Consider the following 14341-nt stretch of genomic DNA (forward strand, 5'->3'; position numbering starts at 1 on the left):
GGATGCCCGCCACCCTAGGCGAAAGGTCTCTTTGCGGACCCCCACACCCTGACCACTGGATGCTCTGCTCCAAATGAGCCCTGTGCCGCCGTGCATTGCTACACACACTCCAGTTTCTCAACTCACAAACAGAAGAGGAACAGAACGAGCGTCAGGGCTGCACATTTCCCTTGCACACAGGTGGCGACTAAGGAATTCTAAAGTGGCGAGTTGGCCATGTTTTTCCTGAACTAGAAGTGCCCCTAACAACTCAGATGCATTAGAAATGTATTACATTAGTAAGTATCAAATGGTGCATTTTACAACACTAATCTCAGAAAAAGTGGGCAAAAATACAGCAGTTAGGTGGTCGTCTGACACAGTTTAACAGATGCCAAGTCTCCAACTGTGCACTCGAGCATTTTGCAAAATACAAAGAAAACCGCAACCTCTGTAACAGTATTGGCACTGTTAAACGCATGTTCATATACCTTGTGCCCAAAAAAACAATGCTGCCCGCCACAACATGCCATGCTGGCCCCTTTCATGATTCAGGAGTTAAATAAATGCTGATAAGAAAAAGATCCACAAATTCCAGGAATCATCACTGTACTCATTTTCTCTTGACTGCAGCCATGGAAATCGATAAATGGATGCGTAGTCGAATAATCACTCTTTTATTTACTGTACGGTTTGGATGCTTAGGTGCAAAACACATGTTTGTGTCCCCCCCCCCCCAGGTCAGCTGTGTCCCAAGTAGCTCTCTTCGTCCACCTGCACCAGAACACGGTCAGACCAGTCATGCGGGAACGCAGGATGTGGCACGAGAAAGGGCGAAATAAAATGCCATTTCTCTACTTTGTGCACAAAGGAGAGGTGGGGGTGGTGAATCGGAGTCTGAAAAGAGCACCAGGGTGTGACACTACCACCCAGGGTAGGACTGGGACATCACATTGTCTCGGGCACCAATGAAAAAGTGGCCCATGGTTGCAAACTTGCAATTCATTCCTTTTGTGACAATGTTTGAATAGTAACTAACGTTTTTATTTTTTTTTAAATGTGATGCAAATTGTGCATTTTACACAATATGTATTCAGAACTACTTGCCCATAGTGAAGTAACTCATCACACTGGCCAAAAAAGTGGCCCACTTTCACCAATACATCTGGCCCACACCAGCATTTTACGTTTTTTATAGGTCAGTCCGAGCCTGCTCCCACCCCAATCTCGCTTGCTCCACTGCTGCCGAGTTTCCCCCAGGTTGAGCAGACAGGTCTGGTGGAGGAACCACACACGTGTGTCCTGAAAGGGTGGGAGTTTCCTAACACATAGTTTGTGTTTCAGTTGCAGCCGCAGAGACTCCCTCGGTAGATGTCGCATGGCCTTGGCTCGCAGCACCCCTTCCAATGCACCCCAAGTCCCGTCCTGCAGCAGCATTTGCCATCTCTAGACATGCCTCACAGTCCTGGCCTACAGCACCCCTTTGCCATTCCAGCTCTGACGTCACACAACGATGCATGCATGCACCTCACCCCTGGCCTGGAGGACCTAATACAACTCCAGAAGTTCTGGATCAGATCTAGCCCCAGAAATGCACCCGAATGCTGGCCTAGAGCACCCCTTTGCCATTCCAGCTCTGAAGCCACACAAAAATGTATGCGTGCACCCCATCCCTGGAGGACCTAATACAACTGAGACCGATGGGTGACTTGTGCGCCCTAAGACCTATGGCTGAGTGGCCCGTTATAAAAATAAAAATAAATAAATAAACTCCAGAAGTTCTGGATGAGATCTAGCACCAATCCGCTGCTGGGATAACAGGCAGCGCTACTATTACACCGCTGTGCTGCTATGAATCAGCACTTGCTTTTCCAGCACCAAGACCCACACAGGTCTGCCAGTGCATCAAATTCGTCCCTGGCCTCCATCACCTCCTTGCACCTGGAGACCTGCAAATGCCTCTGACCTGCAGCATCAGTGTTGTGCCACGCACTCCGCTGCCATTTGCGTGGTCTCCAAGTGCTCAGCAAGGATCTGCAACCCGTGGCTCTCCAGATGTGTTGGACTACAACTCTCAGGATGCCTCACAATTGGGTATTGCTGGCTAGGGATGATGGAAGCCGAAGCCCAACGTACCTGGAGGGACAAGGCTGCAGACCCTTCCTGGAAGGCCTACAATGGTCTGATGATGTCATCTTGATTTGCTGACACCTTCTTTCTTAAGGACACCTTAAGGCACCTTCTGTTCTCAGCAGCGTACCAGCGCATAGAAATGTGGATCTGATCACACTTTTGGGACCTTGGAGCCATATTGTTGCACTCCTCCCTGCTCTTACGGTCCTGAAAGCGATACAAAGGCCTGTTTTAATGCACCTATTTACAGATATAAAGCGCCCTTAGATATTCCCACTGATAATGTTTACAGCATACATTCACCGAGGCCAGAAAGCTCTGTTTAGAGGTGCTACTACTGGCCCACTCACTCATTCCCAGGGTGAAATGTGGAGTGCACCCTGCCAGGATTCAAAAATGCAAATCTAGACCCAGTTCTCTGTAGCAGATGCATGAACCGGCTGAGCTATATTACAGCGCTTCTTTAGCAAAGTGCCTGCAGGAACTGCTCAGTTCAGAAACTAGGGCCCTTGAACAACCATGCAAATGCATCATCATCCTGACACGAGGGGGTCTTCTAATCCGAGAGCCCCCTGAAGAGGTATTGATGCACTGCAGGGTAAGTTCTGGGGTATCAATGAGAGGGCCCCCCCAAGCCTGCAAGAACGGTAACAGTGTGGGCGGGTGATGCAGCCAGCCTTTGCAACCTAAGAGAAGTCAGCAGGGGCTTGTTCAGGCAGGCAGAATAGACACATTTTGGCTTTTTGGTTGCTAAGCAACTCAAGCTGTGCTGCAGCAGCCCCTGAAACTCGGTGTGGTGAGCTAGACAGACAGGGTGCACTACTGAAACAGTTCAGTCAGATCACCAGTGCAGGAGAATGGGAGTATGAAGGTCCGAAGGGCGTGCAGACGCACACGTGCGGACGTGGATCGCAGGCAAAACGGCACAAAATCACAACCGCTCCACTCACTTGCAGAGAGTTGGGCCGTCTTTGATGCAGGAGACCTTCGCCGGCAGCGTAATGTGCTGGCCCACGTACAGCACATGGGTATTTACTTGTAAATAAAAATCAGACATGTAGCTCTCGGTTCGACTAATCTCACCCTACTCCTAACCCCTCCTCTTCCTGTCACCTCATTTCCCTTCTTTCCCCAGTCCCTGTCCTGAGCACAGACACAGAAAGGGGACAGGGCTTTATACTTTTTTGCTGGAGATACAATGCAGATAATGTTATAAAAATTAGATGTCCATTCCCTTAATGCAGTAGAGCTAACATATGCATATAGAGTTTATTTTCTTTCGGCTTGATTTTTTTTAAACCTTTACTGTTGTGTCATGTAATGCCCCGCACAGTGGCAATCTTGAATTGGTGACATCACTTCCTGTGACCATCTTGGATTGGTGACATCATTTCCTCTGGCCATCTTGAATCACCCAATCTCCAGCTGAAGGCCACAATAGACACCTCTGAGAATGCCACTCAGGTAGAAATTGCTTCATCCCAGCAACACCAGGGACACAATCATTGAGGCCATCCACTGATGAATTAGGCAATCAGGTGACGAGAGTGTGTGTCACCCCTTCTGGTTTTTGGCTTCACTTTCTGTTTGCAGCTTCACTCCCAACCGACATCTTGGATTGGTGACATCACTTCCTGTGGCCATCCTGAATCAATTACATAACTTCCTGTGGCCATCTTAGATAAGCCCAATCTCCAGCTAAAGGACACAAGAGATTACTCTGTGAACGACATTCAGGAAGAAATAACCTCATCCTAGCACCACCAGGAGCAAAATCAGTGAGATCAACCACTGATGGACTAGGCAATCAGGTGACAAGAGTGTGCGTTATCCCTTCTGAACTTCCTAGCAGCGTCCAACCAAGGCGTCCCAGTAAGGGCAGAACAGTGGAGGGTGAAAACTAGCCATTGACTAGCCTCTTTGCCTCTTAGCCTATGAACCTGTGCTTTGGTGTGTCTGGCTACTTTTCTGTAAGTACCCGTTATTGCTTTTTGTCCACTTTACCCACACCACACACTTCTCATGCTATCGCTTACTTTCCCTTCTACTTTTCGCTTCCCTCTCCTCCGCGCAGAACCATCTGAACTGTCTTTCCATCCAGATCATCATCTCTCTTCTCACTCCACTACTTTCTCTATTCACAAAACATATTCCAACCCTAACTTCCATTACACTTATTCTTCTTGCATCTACCCCAGCGCCTCTCTGTTTCTCAGACTCAACGTTGCTATGCTTCGACATCTCACTCTCTATCTGTTGCACTTTGGAATGCACAGTCTGCAATAAAACCTCCTTTACCTCTGACTTCTTCCTTTCTCATTCTCCCTCTCTTGACCTAATTACCCTTACCAAAACCTGGATCTCTCACTCTGATTCTGCAACCCGTGCTGCCCTTCATGGCCCCACCTACACCTTAATAAGACTGTTTTCATTATCCAAACTTCCTATCTCGCTTACTTCCCTATCTACTGCTTATTCTCCCTCATTCGAATACACTATCTCCACAATCATGGGCACCTATTGCATACATATTATCCCTCTCTACCAGACATTTGGTCCGGTAGGTCAATTCTTCGATCACCTCTGTCAACTAATTGACTCTCTCCCCCCAAATCACCAACTCATTATCATTGGTGATTTGAACCTCCCCTCTCTCTGCTGCTCTATCCACTGACTTTAAATCTCTTCTCCTTAATCACTCACCCTCTTCTGTCCACTCTATGTCCAACCACTCTATTGTCTTTGCCTCAATCTCCACTCCTGCTTCTTCTTCACTCTCTCCATCTACTACAACTATTACTAAGCGCAATTTCCCTCCTCCAAACTCCCTGACTAACACTTTGACCTACTCCACTCTCTCCTCCCACTACGCTGACCCCATAAAACAGCTACTGTCATCACTCTCCTTAAGAAACCTGTACGCAAGACATATTTCTCTTAGATTAAGTAAATGAGCGAACATGTATGAATGCCAAGTATTGACGATTAAAGATTTAGAAATGCCTATGTGAGATGGAGCAACGTAGTCTCCAGAGGCCGAAGAGGGTAATCACACTTGACATAATTGAATCAAATAGCACTAAATAGAAGGCAAAATGGTCAAAATTGTGGTCTCCTCACAGGTGGTGTAAGACCAGGAAGCAAGGGCTATTCATGAGCTTCAGGCGAAGCTAACAGTGTACCTTAACGCCCCTTAAAGTTCCAAAGAAAAGAACATCCAGCAAGGTTAAGTACAAATGAGAAGCCTTGTCTGAAGGCTGAAGTCTTGGCTGATGAGAGAAGGTAGAATAATTGGGCACGTGGACAGCAGTCTGAAGTTGTTCTCTGCACCTGGGTTTCACATTTTTTATGTGCTGCTAGAGAGCCGAGTGTCCATGGTTGGGAGAGAATGCCAACCCATCAAAGGGCCTATGTGATGGTGGACCATACACTGTTGCAGAAGCCAATCCGCTGCTGTTATGCTGCTCTGCTTTGTCATATATGTAGTTCGAGGGAAGCCAATAATGTTCTAACACTTATAGGGACTATAAGTAGGTATGTTCCCCTAACCAATCCCTCCATCCAATAGGTTTTATTATTTGCCAGATAGGATGACATCACAAGGTATAACGCCTGTGTGTACTTCAAATGTAACTGAAAGTGTGTGGACTACAACTTGTTGTTCCCCAGGTTTCCCTACTTTATTGAACTGGTAATAATGTAGTATTTTGCGATATTCTTTGAATCTGTCTGGTTATCTGGGTCCAAGATTATTTGTTATGATAATTCTTTTCTGCGCATAGACATGCCCAAAAAGTGCTACTGCACACTGTTGTCAAAAATGTCAAACTGTCTGCCATCAAATTGGATAGTGTCTCACTCCCTCATGCTGAACTCTACTAACACTGAAGTTCTCTACTCCCCAGGCGAACAGGCTATCCCTTCCTCTCTCCCTCCTCTTCTCTCCTGACTACCTTCCTTAATCTGCATCCGCTTCTAGCCTTGGTGTCATCTTTGACCCATCACACAACTTCTTGCTCTTCATCTCCAAATCTGCCACTGCAGCCAGACTCAAAGTCCTCAATATTATAAAAATATGTCATCTTCTTCCTTTTAATACTGCTAAACAGCTAATCTAATCTCTTCCTTAGTCCGTTCTTGATCTGACTACTGTGACAATCTCCTCAATGGCCTTCCTAACTATGCTTTTTCACCTCTGGACAAAGAGCTCAACTTCGGAGATTGCACACTTTTCAATCCTTCTCACTTTACCTCTACCTCCTCTGCACGTCGGCAAATTGGCTGGCTATCTATGAAACAAAGGGCTAAGTATAAACTCCTCATCATCTTCAATATTATCCATGGACTTGTCCGAGCCTACCCACTGGCTCCTCTCATGCCCTAGTCTCCTCATCGCTTGTTTCGATCATCCTCGGCTCACCTCTTTCCAAGTACTCAAACCCCCTGTGCTCCCTCTCGTTTCCACTCGGTCTCTCTCCTCACTCCCCTACTCTGTAATGCTTTTGCTCTTCCTCTCCATGCTACACCAACTCTGCTACTCTAACTCTACCTCTATTTAAATCCCACCTCAAAGCTCTCCTTCTTTCTGAAGAACCTGTGTCCAAGTGGATGTACGTTAAAAGAACATATCCCAAAAGATCGAATTACAAAATTACGGAGCCCACTTGCATGCATTTTGTAATTCAATATTTTGTGATTGTAACCGTTTGACTCCTGCGCTGTCTTTAATGTATGTGGAGGACACCCCCACAGCCCATAATACCAAACCGGGGGAGCGGGGGACACCCCTGCATCCCCTGCTCCCCTGTTCGGTATTGTGTGCTTCAATCTAATCTACTATGCATTTTAGATTCAATCTTTTCATCCATTTCCTTTCCAAGCACTCTATGTCACTCCGTCACCATGCTTCCCTCTCTCCCAGCCCCACAGCACTTTTCCCGTCACCCCTCCATCCTTAATTTAGCACTTCCTTCACCATCCTGTCATCTGTCCTGTCCTCGTCCCTGGTTTATGTTTCCACCTTCCTCTGAAACATCTAGTCTGTGACTCAAGTCACATTCTCTCACCCCACTGTAAAGGACCCACGTCCTCCACTATGTAATCAATTCTACACTTTGTAAGTATTCTGTGCCAAAAATGCATTGCTTTCCCTGTTATTTTTTTATAAATAAATAAAAAAAGTTTATTTAAAAAAGTCTGAAAAACACCACACCTTGTTTCGGCCTAATTTTTTAAAAACCTTCCCTGTTATGTCATGTAATGCGACTGCATGCAGCCTTCTACTTCACGCGCGTTTGATTAAAGGAAAAGAGGCCTCCCCCTTCCGGATAGGCCATTTCAGTCCGTCTATGGCAGCGTGTGCTTGTGTTTCTTGGTATTGTGTGCACTAATGGCCCGGTCATTGAATGGCCTCCTGACCCCAGGCATTTCTCCATTTGACCTCTATCTGACACCACATTACATCCCATATTTGATGGTGCAGGAAATAAAGTTCTTCCTGTCTTTGAGAAGGAGATGTAAGTGTGTCGGCTTCAGGGTCCCCAAGTCCAGCATTGCTCGGACTCTGGAGGAGGGGAGCCCCGAGGGGAGCAGGCAGTGTTCGCATGCCTTTCCGTGGATAAAGGTGTGTGTGGTTTGTCTCTGCAGCATAGCTCAAAACCTTTTGTGTCGCCACGTCTGGTGAAAACACCCGACTTTGTTTTGGGCAGACGAGAGACCATTTAAGTGTATGGGCGTCTAAGGAGGCTGGCAGGTGAGTCTGCTGATTACAAGGCGGTTGACAACCGCCATGAGTTGAGAGGTATGCTGCTGTGTGTGCGGGGAAGCAGAATTTAAGCGTGCGCGTTTCCCTGCCAACCCATGGCAGCAGGCAGGATAGGAAATTTAATTCCTAATCTGGCGAGGAGTTTCTTTGTACCCAATCGGTTTATTTCAGCATGCTGGGCACGTGCGGCGCTGGCGGCCTGGCGTATCTTTTCAGTTTACTTGCTACCCGCAGCGTGCACAGAGCATTCTGTCCGGTATGATTTCATGGCCCCTGGGCTACATGTTACCATTACTCTCCACTATAAATGTTGTATGGAATAAAGAGGTCATACAGAAGTCATGCCCATGCAGGGCTAGCTGAAGATGTGACGCGCTGGTGAGGGCCCATTTCAACATGATATTTGGGGTGAAAACAGTCAGAAGCACCTGTTTTGTGTTTACATTATAATGAAGTCAAAAGAGGGCAGCTGTTGATTCTATGACAAGACAGGAGGCTCATATTAAGCAATACAATCTTTACTCTGAAACCACAGCAGCAAAGAAAATACTTTTACAAACAAAAAAGTTTCCACAACAGAACTAGATAGAGTTCAATGTCAATGTATGGGGAACTCCCCAAACCATCATGGAGGACAGGTCATGCCCTGCAGGGGACCAATGAGCAGGGACCCTCTTCTATATATGTCCATTACTCTAACCCCAACCCCTCTTTCTTTGCTGCTGACACCACAGAGCTAAGTCACCCCTTTCAGTTGTGTCTTACATTGTTTGTCAGTAGTAGGCTTTATTAGTTTGAATATGGCATATATGGTAAATATGTGTTAATTACCTTTTATTATAAAGGAATTTGTGTATTTGATACAATGTATCTGGATAGCCGTGTGCGGCCGTTGGTTTCATTTTGGTGTCTTTCAAAAAGAAAATATGTATTATGCTCATACATCCTGTTTCAGCTGAAGCAGTGGTGCAATGGTTGAATTTCGGACTACAGTCCATGAGGTTGTGAGTTCGAGGGAGCTCTCTAATTTATTTCTTCTTTAAAAATTTCTTGCGCTTGTAAACTCAGGTGTTTCTAGTGCATTAATCAACTCGCTCCCGGCGTGCGCGAGAGCAGTGTTGTTTACACTGTTCCCTCTTCATTTCGCCTGTTTGAATTCGTGCCCCTTGACAGATTTATGGTCACCTGGGGATTCCAGGTGCTGCAGGCTTTGGGTTCGGCCTGCCCCTGTGGCTTATGTTTGTAACAAAAGCCTCTGTTTCAGTACTGAGCCAAGTTAGCTCAAATATAGAGCTGCAGGTCTCCCATGCAGGAAGACCCGGGTTCGCGGCCGACCAGCGCATGTTTATTTGTATATTTTAAGATTAGATATTTTAATTGTTATATTTTAAATAATTGTATTTTACAGTGGAGGTATTTGATTGTCACCTTTTTTGCTCAGTTGAGCAGGGATTTCCTAATGGGCATTTGGTTGGTTCATGACTTCTTCAGAAAGATTATAGCACAAACATTTTAATAGTAAAAATGTGGTTTTGTTAAATGTTTGTAATTTCGTATCCCTGGTGACACAACACATTTCCTTACCTTTAGTGCTGGAAAGAAAGAATGTTTACTGATAGACTGTGGGTTTGTTAGGTCAAAGTCTGACCATCCAGCGCAAGAGCCCGATGCACTGCCAGTCTGCAGTTTTATTTTATTTTCTTTGTTTATTTATTCATTTACTTATTTCTTAAGTTATGTGCTTTGCCTTCACTGTAGGTGCCATAAGTTCGGTTTCAGGTTCAGCCTGATTCTATTGCGAGGTTACCCCCTCGTGTACTGCTGATTATCACACCCTGCTCGGCCGAGCAGTTGGAGGTGCACTTGCTCAGTGTATCCTACCTTCAACTTGACAGTTTTCTTTTGTTTGGGTTATCTTCCCTGGAAAGGTGCAGTCACCTGCTCGGTGGCAAGGTTGCCTGGGGTTTCTGCGAGGGGTCCCCTTGTATACGGCTGTGTCCACACCCTGCTAGGGTGAGCAGTTGAGGTACACTTGCTCAGTGTTTCCTCCCTTAAAGTGGGCAACTTGGGTAATTACCTTAACTGGCATGCACCATAACCTGCTTGGTTTCAGGCTCTGCCTGAGTTCTAATGCGAGGTTACCCCCTCGTGTACTGCTGATTATCACGCCCTGCTCGGGCGAGCAGTTGGAGGTGCACTTGCTCAGTGTATTCCTTCCTTAAGGTCGGCAGCTTTGTTTAGGTGCTGCATATTGCTGACGCCATTGTTTGGTCTTGTAGGCGTGCAGTAACCTGCTCGGTTTCAGGCTTCGCCTTGTTCCTACTGCGAGGTGCTCCCTCGTGTACTATTGGTTGCCTCACCCTGCTGGGGTGAGCAGTTGAGGTGCACTTGCTCAGTGTACGCTTTGATAAACAATATGTTTAAGTGTTGACTGGAACACATTTGCGTTTTTTCAGAATTGTCAGTGGCCCAGAAAGCTCAGTGAGTATCAGCTTATATAAGGGCCGGGGATTCGGTCCCCTGTGAGGGCGTAACCCCTCTTCTTTGGATATTTTATATATATTTCATATATTATATATTCTTTATTTATTAAGTGCTTTAAAGAAAAGAGTGTGGAAGTGGTTGTAAACAGACCCATATGGGGTTGTACCTTCCTCTCTAACCATCTCTCTGGTGTTATCATTCATCTTTTAGTTAAAAATTCTGTCACCCTTTACCTTAGTTAGTTTCAGGACAACTCAGTCCTTTCCTTAGGTTTTGATTCCCGACCTCAATTGCTCCACCCAATACCAGTGCTGATTAAGCTACAGTATTTTCTCTCAACATGAGGAAGAATAAAGATGATGCGTTATGCCTCTATTGAGGTCTGTAGGGCTTAAGGCTCTCTTTAGTGGGGACGTTTGTTCTCCCCTACTTTTGTCCCATTGGACATTCCTTATTCTTTTGGTTCTGGTGGAGACAGGGTCAGCTCGAGGGTAACCGTTCAGTTTTTTACATGACAAGTTGAGCAACCATGTTTTACTTGGATGGAGTGTTTGGAAACACTTGATGGTATCAGTTAGACGAGTTGCCAAATAATAACTTGCTGGCGCCTGCCTCATGTTTTTCCTCCCAAAGCTTGGCCTATGGTTCAGCTAACCGTCTAACAGTGTGTTGCAACTTCTCCTCTGCTCGAGGAGTACACGCAGGCTCATGAGCGTTGCTTAACCTCTTTAGAGTGCTGTTTTCATATCCGTGCTGACCGTTCTGATACAGGTTCCTAATTTTGGAAAGGTCTACATCAGTCTTTTATCCTGCTGAGATCGATAAGTGAACACCTCACACCACACAACGCTCGTAGTAGTGTTAAGCACCACTCATATACCTGAGGGTTCGTAGTACTGTATAAGTACTGTTTTGCTATGGACAATGTGCTTAGTTTTTCCTTCCCCTGATTCCCTTAGTGGCCAGTCAGCCTCACATGAATACAGTGACTCAGACCTCAGGGTTGGAGGGGACAGTGGTCCCAGATTTCTTCTCAACCTTGCATTTACAGGGCATTGGTAATTATCCAGAGTTCTTTCCCCCTCATTCCCCTTCCTGCCATCCTTGGGGGAGATTGCATCATAATATTACACCTCTGGGAGTATCCAATCGTTTCAGTTTTTTCCTTTTACAGGAGTTCTGGCGGGTGACCAGTGCAGACTCGCACTGAGCATTTCCCTCCCGTCTGTTAATTTCCTTTGTGCTAATCTCTGGTATTTCAATAAGTTAACTGGAGTCTGTCCAGTCAGGGGATTGGTTAGAGGCGCTAGTGGGTATTTATTTCTCTTAACGGTGTAAAGCGGGGCTTTAATGTGGTCCTCAGGGTAGTTTTCTTTCTGGATTGCAAGGTTTTTCCTTTGGATAAGTGGGGGAGGTTTCTCCTCTTTTGGGAAGGCTCAATATCCCTTGGTGGGATAGAGGGGTCTGGGAGTGATACTATCCCCCATCCACGTTATGACCCTCTATCACGATGCGTTCCAGAGTCTATACATTAACTTTCAGACGGTGTCTGCCGCTACGATTACCAGAGTGCTGGGATATATATTGGTTGATGACTTGATTATCATAGTCACCTGCATGGCAGGTGGACCTTTGGGGTTTTCACAAGAGTTTGTTTGCAGTAAGGTGCCAGCTCAGGGTGCTGTGAGCTTCAAAGATCTGCAAATTGGCTGAAATATAGGTTGGACCTCTTCTGGTGTACACCTTCAGTTTAACCATTTAGTGATCAGTTCTTTGCAGTTTAGAGTCTTGCTAAGATTTTGGAAATTTGGTGTCCTCCTTCGGTTACTTTTGATCCGCTAGGGGATTTATCACCAGGGAGGAGGGATCAAGGTTCAAGCACCGGGCATACCTACAAAGGAGTTTAGATATCACTATAATGATAGTGATTGGATGTCGGATACATTTTTTCTTCTTGCCAAGTTTGGCCTCTTAAGGATCAGGTTTATAATATCTGCCTTTTGTCATGGTAGCAGAGTCCTTCTTCAAGAGTTCGGGAGGTCTGAGGGTCTCCGTGTTGGCGGTTTGACGGGTTAGCTTCTCAGGTGGGGCCCTCTCTACCATTCTGCTTCTGCCTCCAGAAGACTTCCCTCCTTAGTATACACATATGTCTGAAGACAATTGTAGATTAATTCTATTGCTTTTCAGCTCCGCTCAGGATGGATTGTCCTATTACAAAATTTATAAAAATGATTTTTTACTCCCATTTTACCCTTTTGAAGATTTGTCTTTCCCTCTTGGTTCCCCAGTGTAGTTCTGTGACATGCCCTGTTTCTAATGCGATATCTTCCTTTAATGCATGGGATGGAACCTATAAGACTTTCACCCCTATGGGGTACTTTTCTTTATCACCAGGAGAGCTAGGTGTTTGTTTTCATTGGTTTGCTTTCTAGGTCCCCAAAAATGGTACGAATTTAAGTGTTTTGAATATTTGATTGAACAACATAGGTGTTTATTTCAGATGGTTTTGTCCTAACCTATTAGTATAGGAAAACTTTGTTCAATGTTTTCCCCTCTTTTAACCAGTTGGTTTTGGTGGCCTGTAAGGAACGCTGGATTTGGCACATTCCTGTTTTTCTTGCAGTGGATTTGACTTTGCCTTATAAGACAGCTTTTTGGGCAATCTAGTCTTGGGCAATTCTCTGATTGGTCAACAGATTGATTTAATGAAAGCATTTAAAAAATGTTTCCTTTCCTATTATTTTATTATATTATCTATTATATTGGATCATTTTGTACGTACTAATGAGATGCAAGGGCTTTGAACTTGCATAATATGAGCCTCCTGTCTTGTCATAGAATGACTAATCCCCCACACTAACGTGAGATGGGGGTTTAGATTCTATTAAAGACAAGGAGGCGATTATTATCCCTCCCACCCACCCTGAATATGATATGATATGATATGACAATTGTGATACGCATGTACACAGGTGGTTCAAGTGAGAACATTCTTTGGTTTGTTGTTCTTCCCAACCACCCACCCTTCTTGCTTGTTGTTCTTACAGGTACGAGTTGAGGTTCTGCTCAGGAGTGTGGATCGCAGTTACAAGTTCTGGAGTGCGTGATTTCGGCCACGAGTTGAGGTTCTCATCAGGAGTGTGGCTCGCAGTTACAAGTTGTGGAGTGCGTGATTTTGGATGAGAAGTCCTATCCAGAAGAACTTCGGCATAGATTCAGGCTGCGGGAAGGTGGAGATCTCCAGTTTCGATGGATTCTTTCTCCGCGCTACGCAGTTCAACCGTTTCATTGGACTTCTGGTGCAAGACAGCTGCAGAAAGAGGGGTTGGGGTTAGAGTAATGGACATATATAGAAGAGGGTCCCTGCTCATTGGTCCCCTGCAGGGCATGACCTGTCCTCCATGATGGTTTGGGGAGTTCCCCATACATTGACATTGAACTCTATCTAGTTCTGTTGTGGAAACTTTTTTGTTTGTAAAAGTATTTTCTTTGCTGCTGTGGTTTCAGAGTAAAGATTGTATTGCTTAATAATCGCCTCCTTGTCTTTAATAGAATCTAAACCCCCATCTCACGTTAGTGTGGGGGATTAGTCATTATAACGGGACAGGCAGCCCGCAGGGAGATGAAACACTAAACAGACGCTTAAAAGCTATTAATCGCTCTTTGATAGCAGGGTGATAATGTCGGAAAACCTGAAAAAGTCAATGGGAGTCTAAGAAGGGTACCAGAGACTGCCAGAGGGCGGTGATGGCCTAAGGGCGCCAGAAAAGGGAGCCAGTAACCTGCGTTCTGCACACATTTCTGCCCTGAATTAAAGACGTATGTTTCTGCCTCATGAGACTGCCAACACAGGGAAGCTGATCGGGACCCCCTGAACGCTGAGGCCCATGTCAACTGATAGGGCCTCATTACACGGATGGCGGTAAGGATTTACCGGTACCAGTAAAATACTGGTACCGGTAAATCCTTACCGCCTTACTA

General features: G+C 45.5%; 1 protein-coding gene and 1 long non-coding RNA gene across 5 annotated transcripts in view; one reads left to right on the top strand and one right to left on the bottom strand.

Moving 5' to 3' along the window:
- The window catches only part of CD164L2 (CD164 molecule like 2), a 353970-nt gene that overhangs the window by 262226 nt on the left and 77403 nt on the right, over positions 1-14341 (bottom strand). Inside the window, exon 1 of one of the 4 annotated variants that reach the window (XM_069622901.1) lies at positions 3063-3202. The exons of the other annotated variants lie outside the window; for them this stretch is intronic. Within the exon in view, the coding sequence (XP_069479002.1) occupies positions 3063-3138 (76 nt within the window). The 5' untranslated portion in view covers positions 3139-3202. Of the gene's footprint in view, positions 1-3062; positions 3203-14341 lie in introns of those variants that run through there. 4 annotated transcript variants of the gene reach the window in all.
- On the top strand, positions 8582-13891 carry LOC138503297 (uncharacterized). Its single transcript, XR_011279612.1, has 2 exons — positions 8582-8688; positions 13408-13891. It is a non-coding gene; the product is annotated as an uncharacterized lncRNA (long non-coding RNA).

The sequence above is a fragment of the Ambystoma mexicanum genome, chromosome 11, assembly GCF_040938575.1.
Source record: "Ambystoma mexicanum isolate Mex_15411 chromosome 11, UKY_AmexF1_1, whole genome shotgun sequence".
NCBI lineage: Eukaryota > Metazoa > Chordata > Amphibia > Caudata > Ambystomatidae > Ambystoma > Ambystoma mexicanum.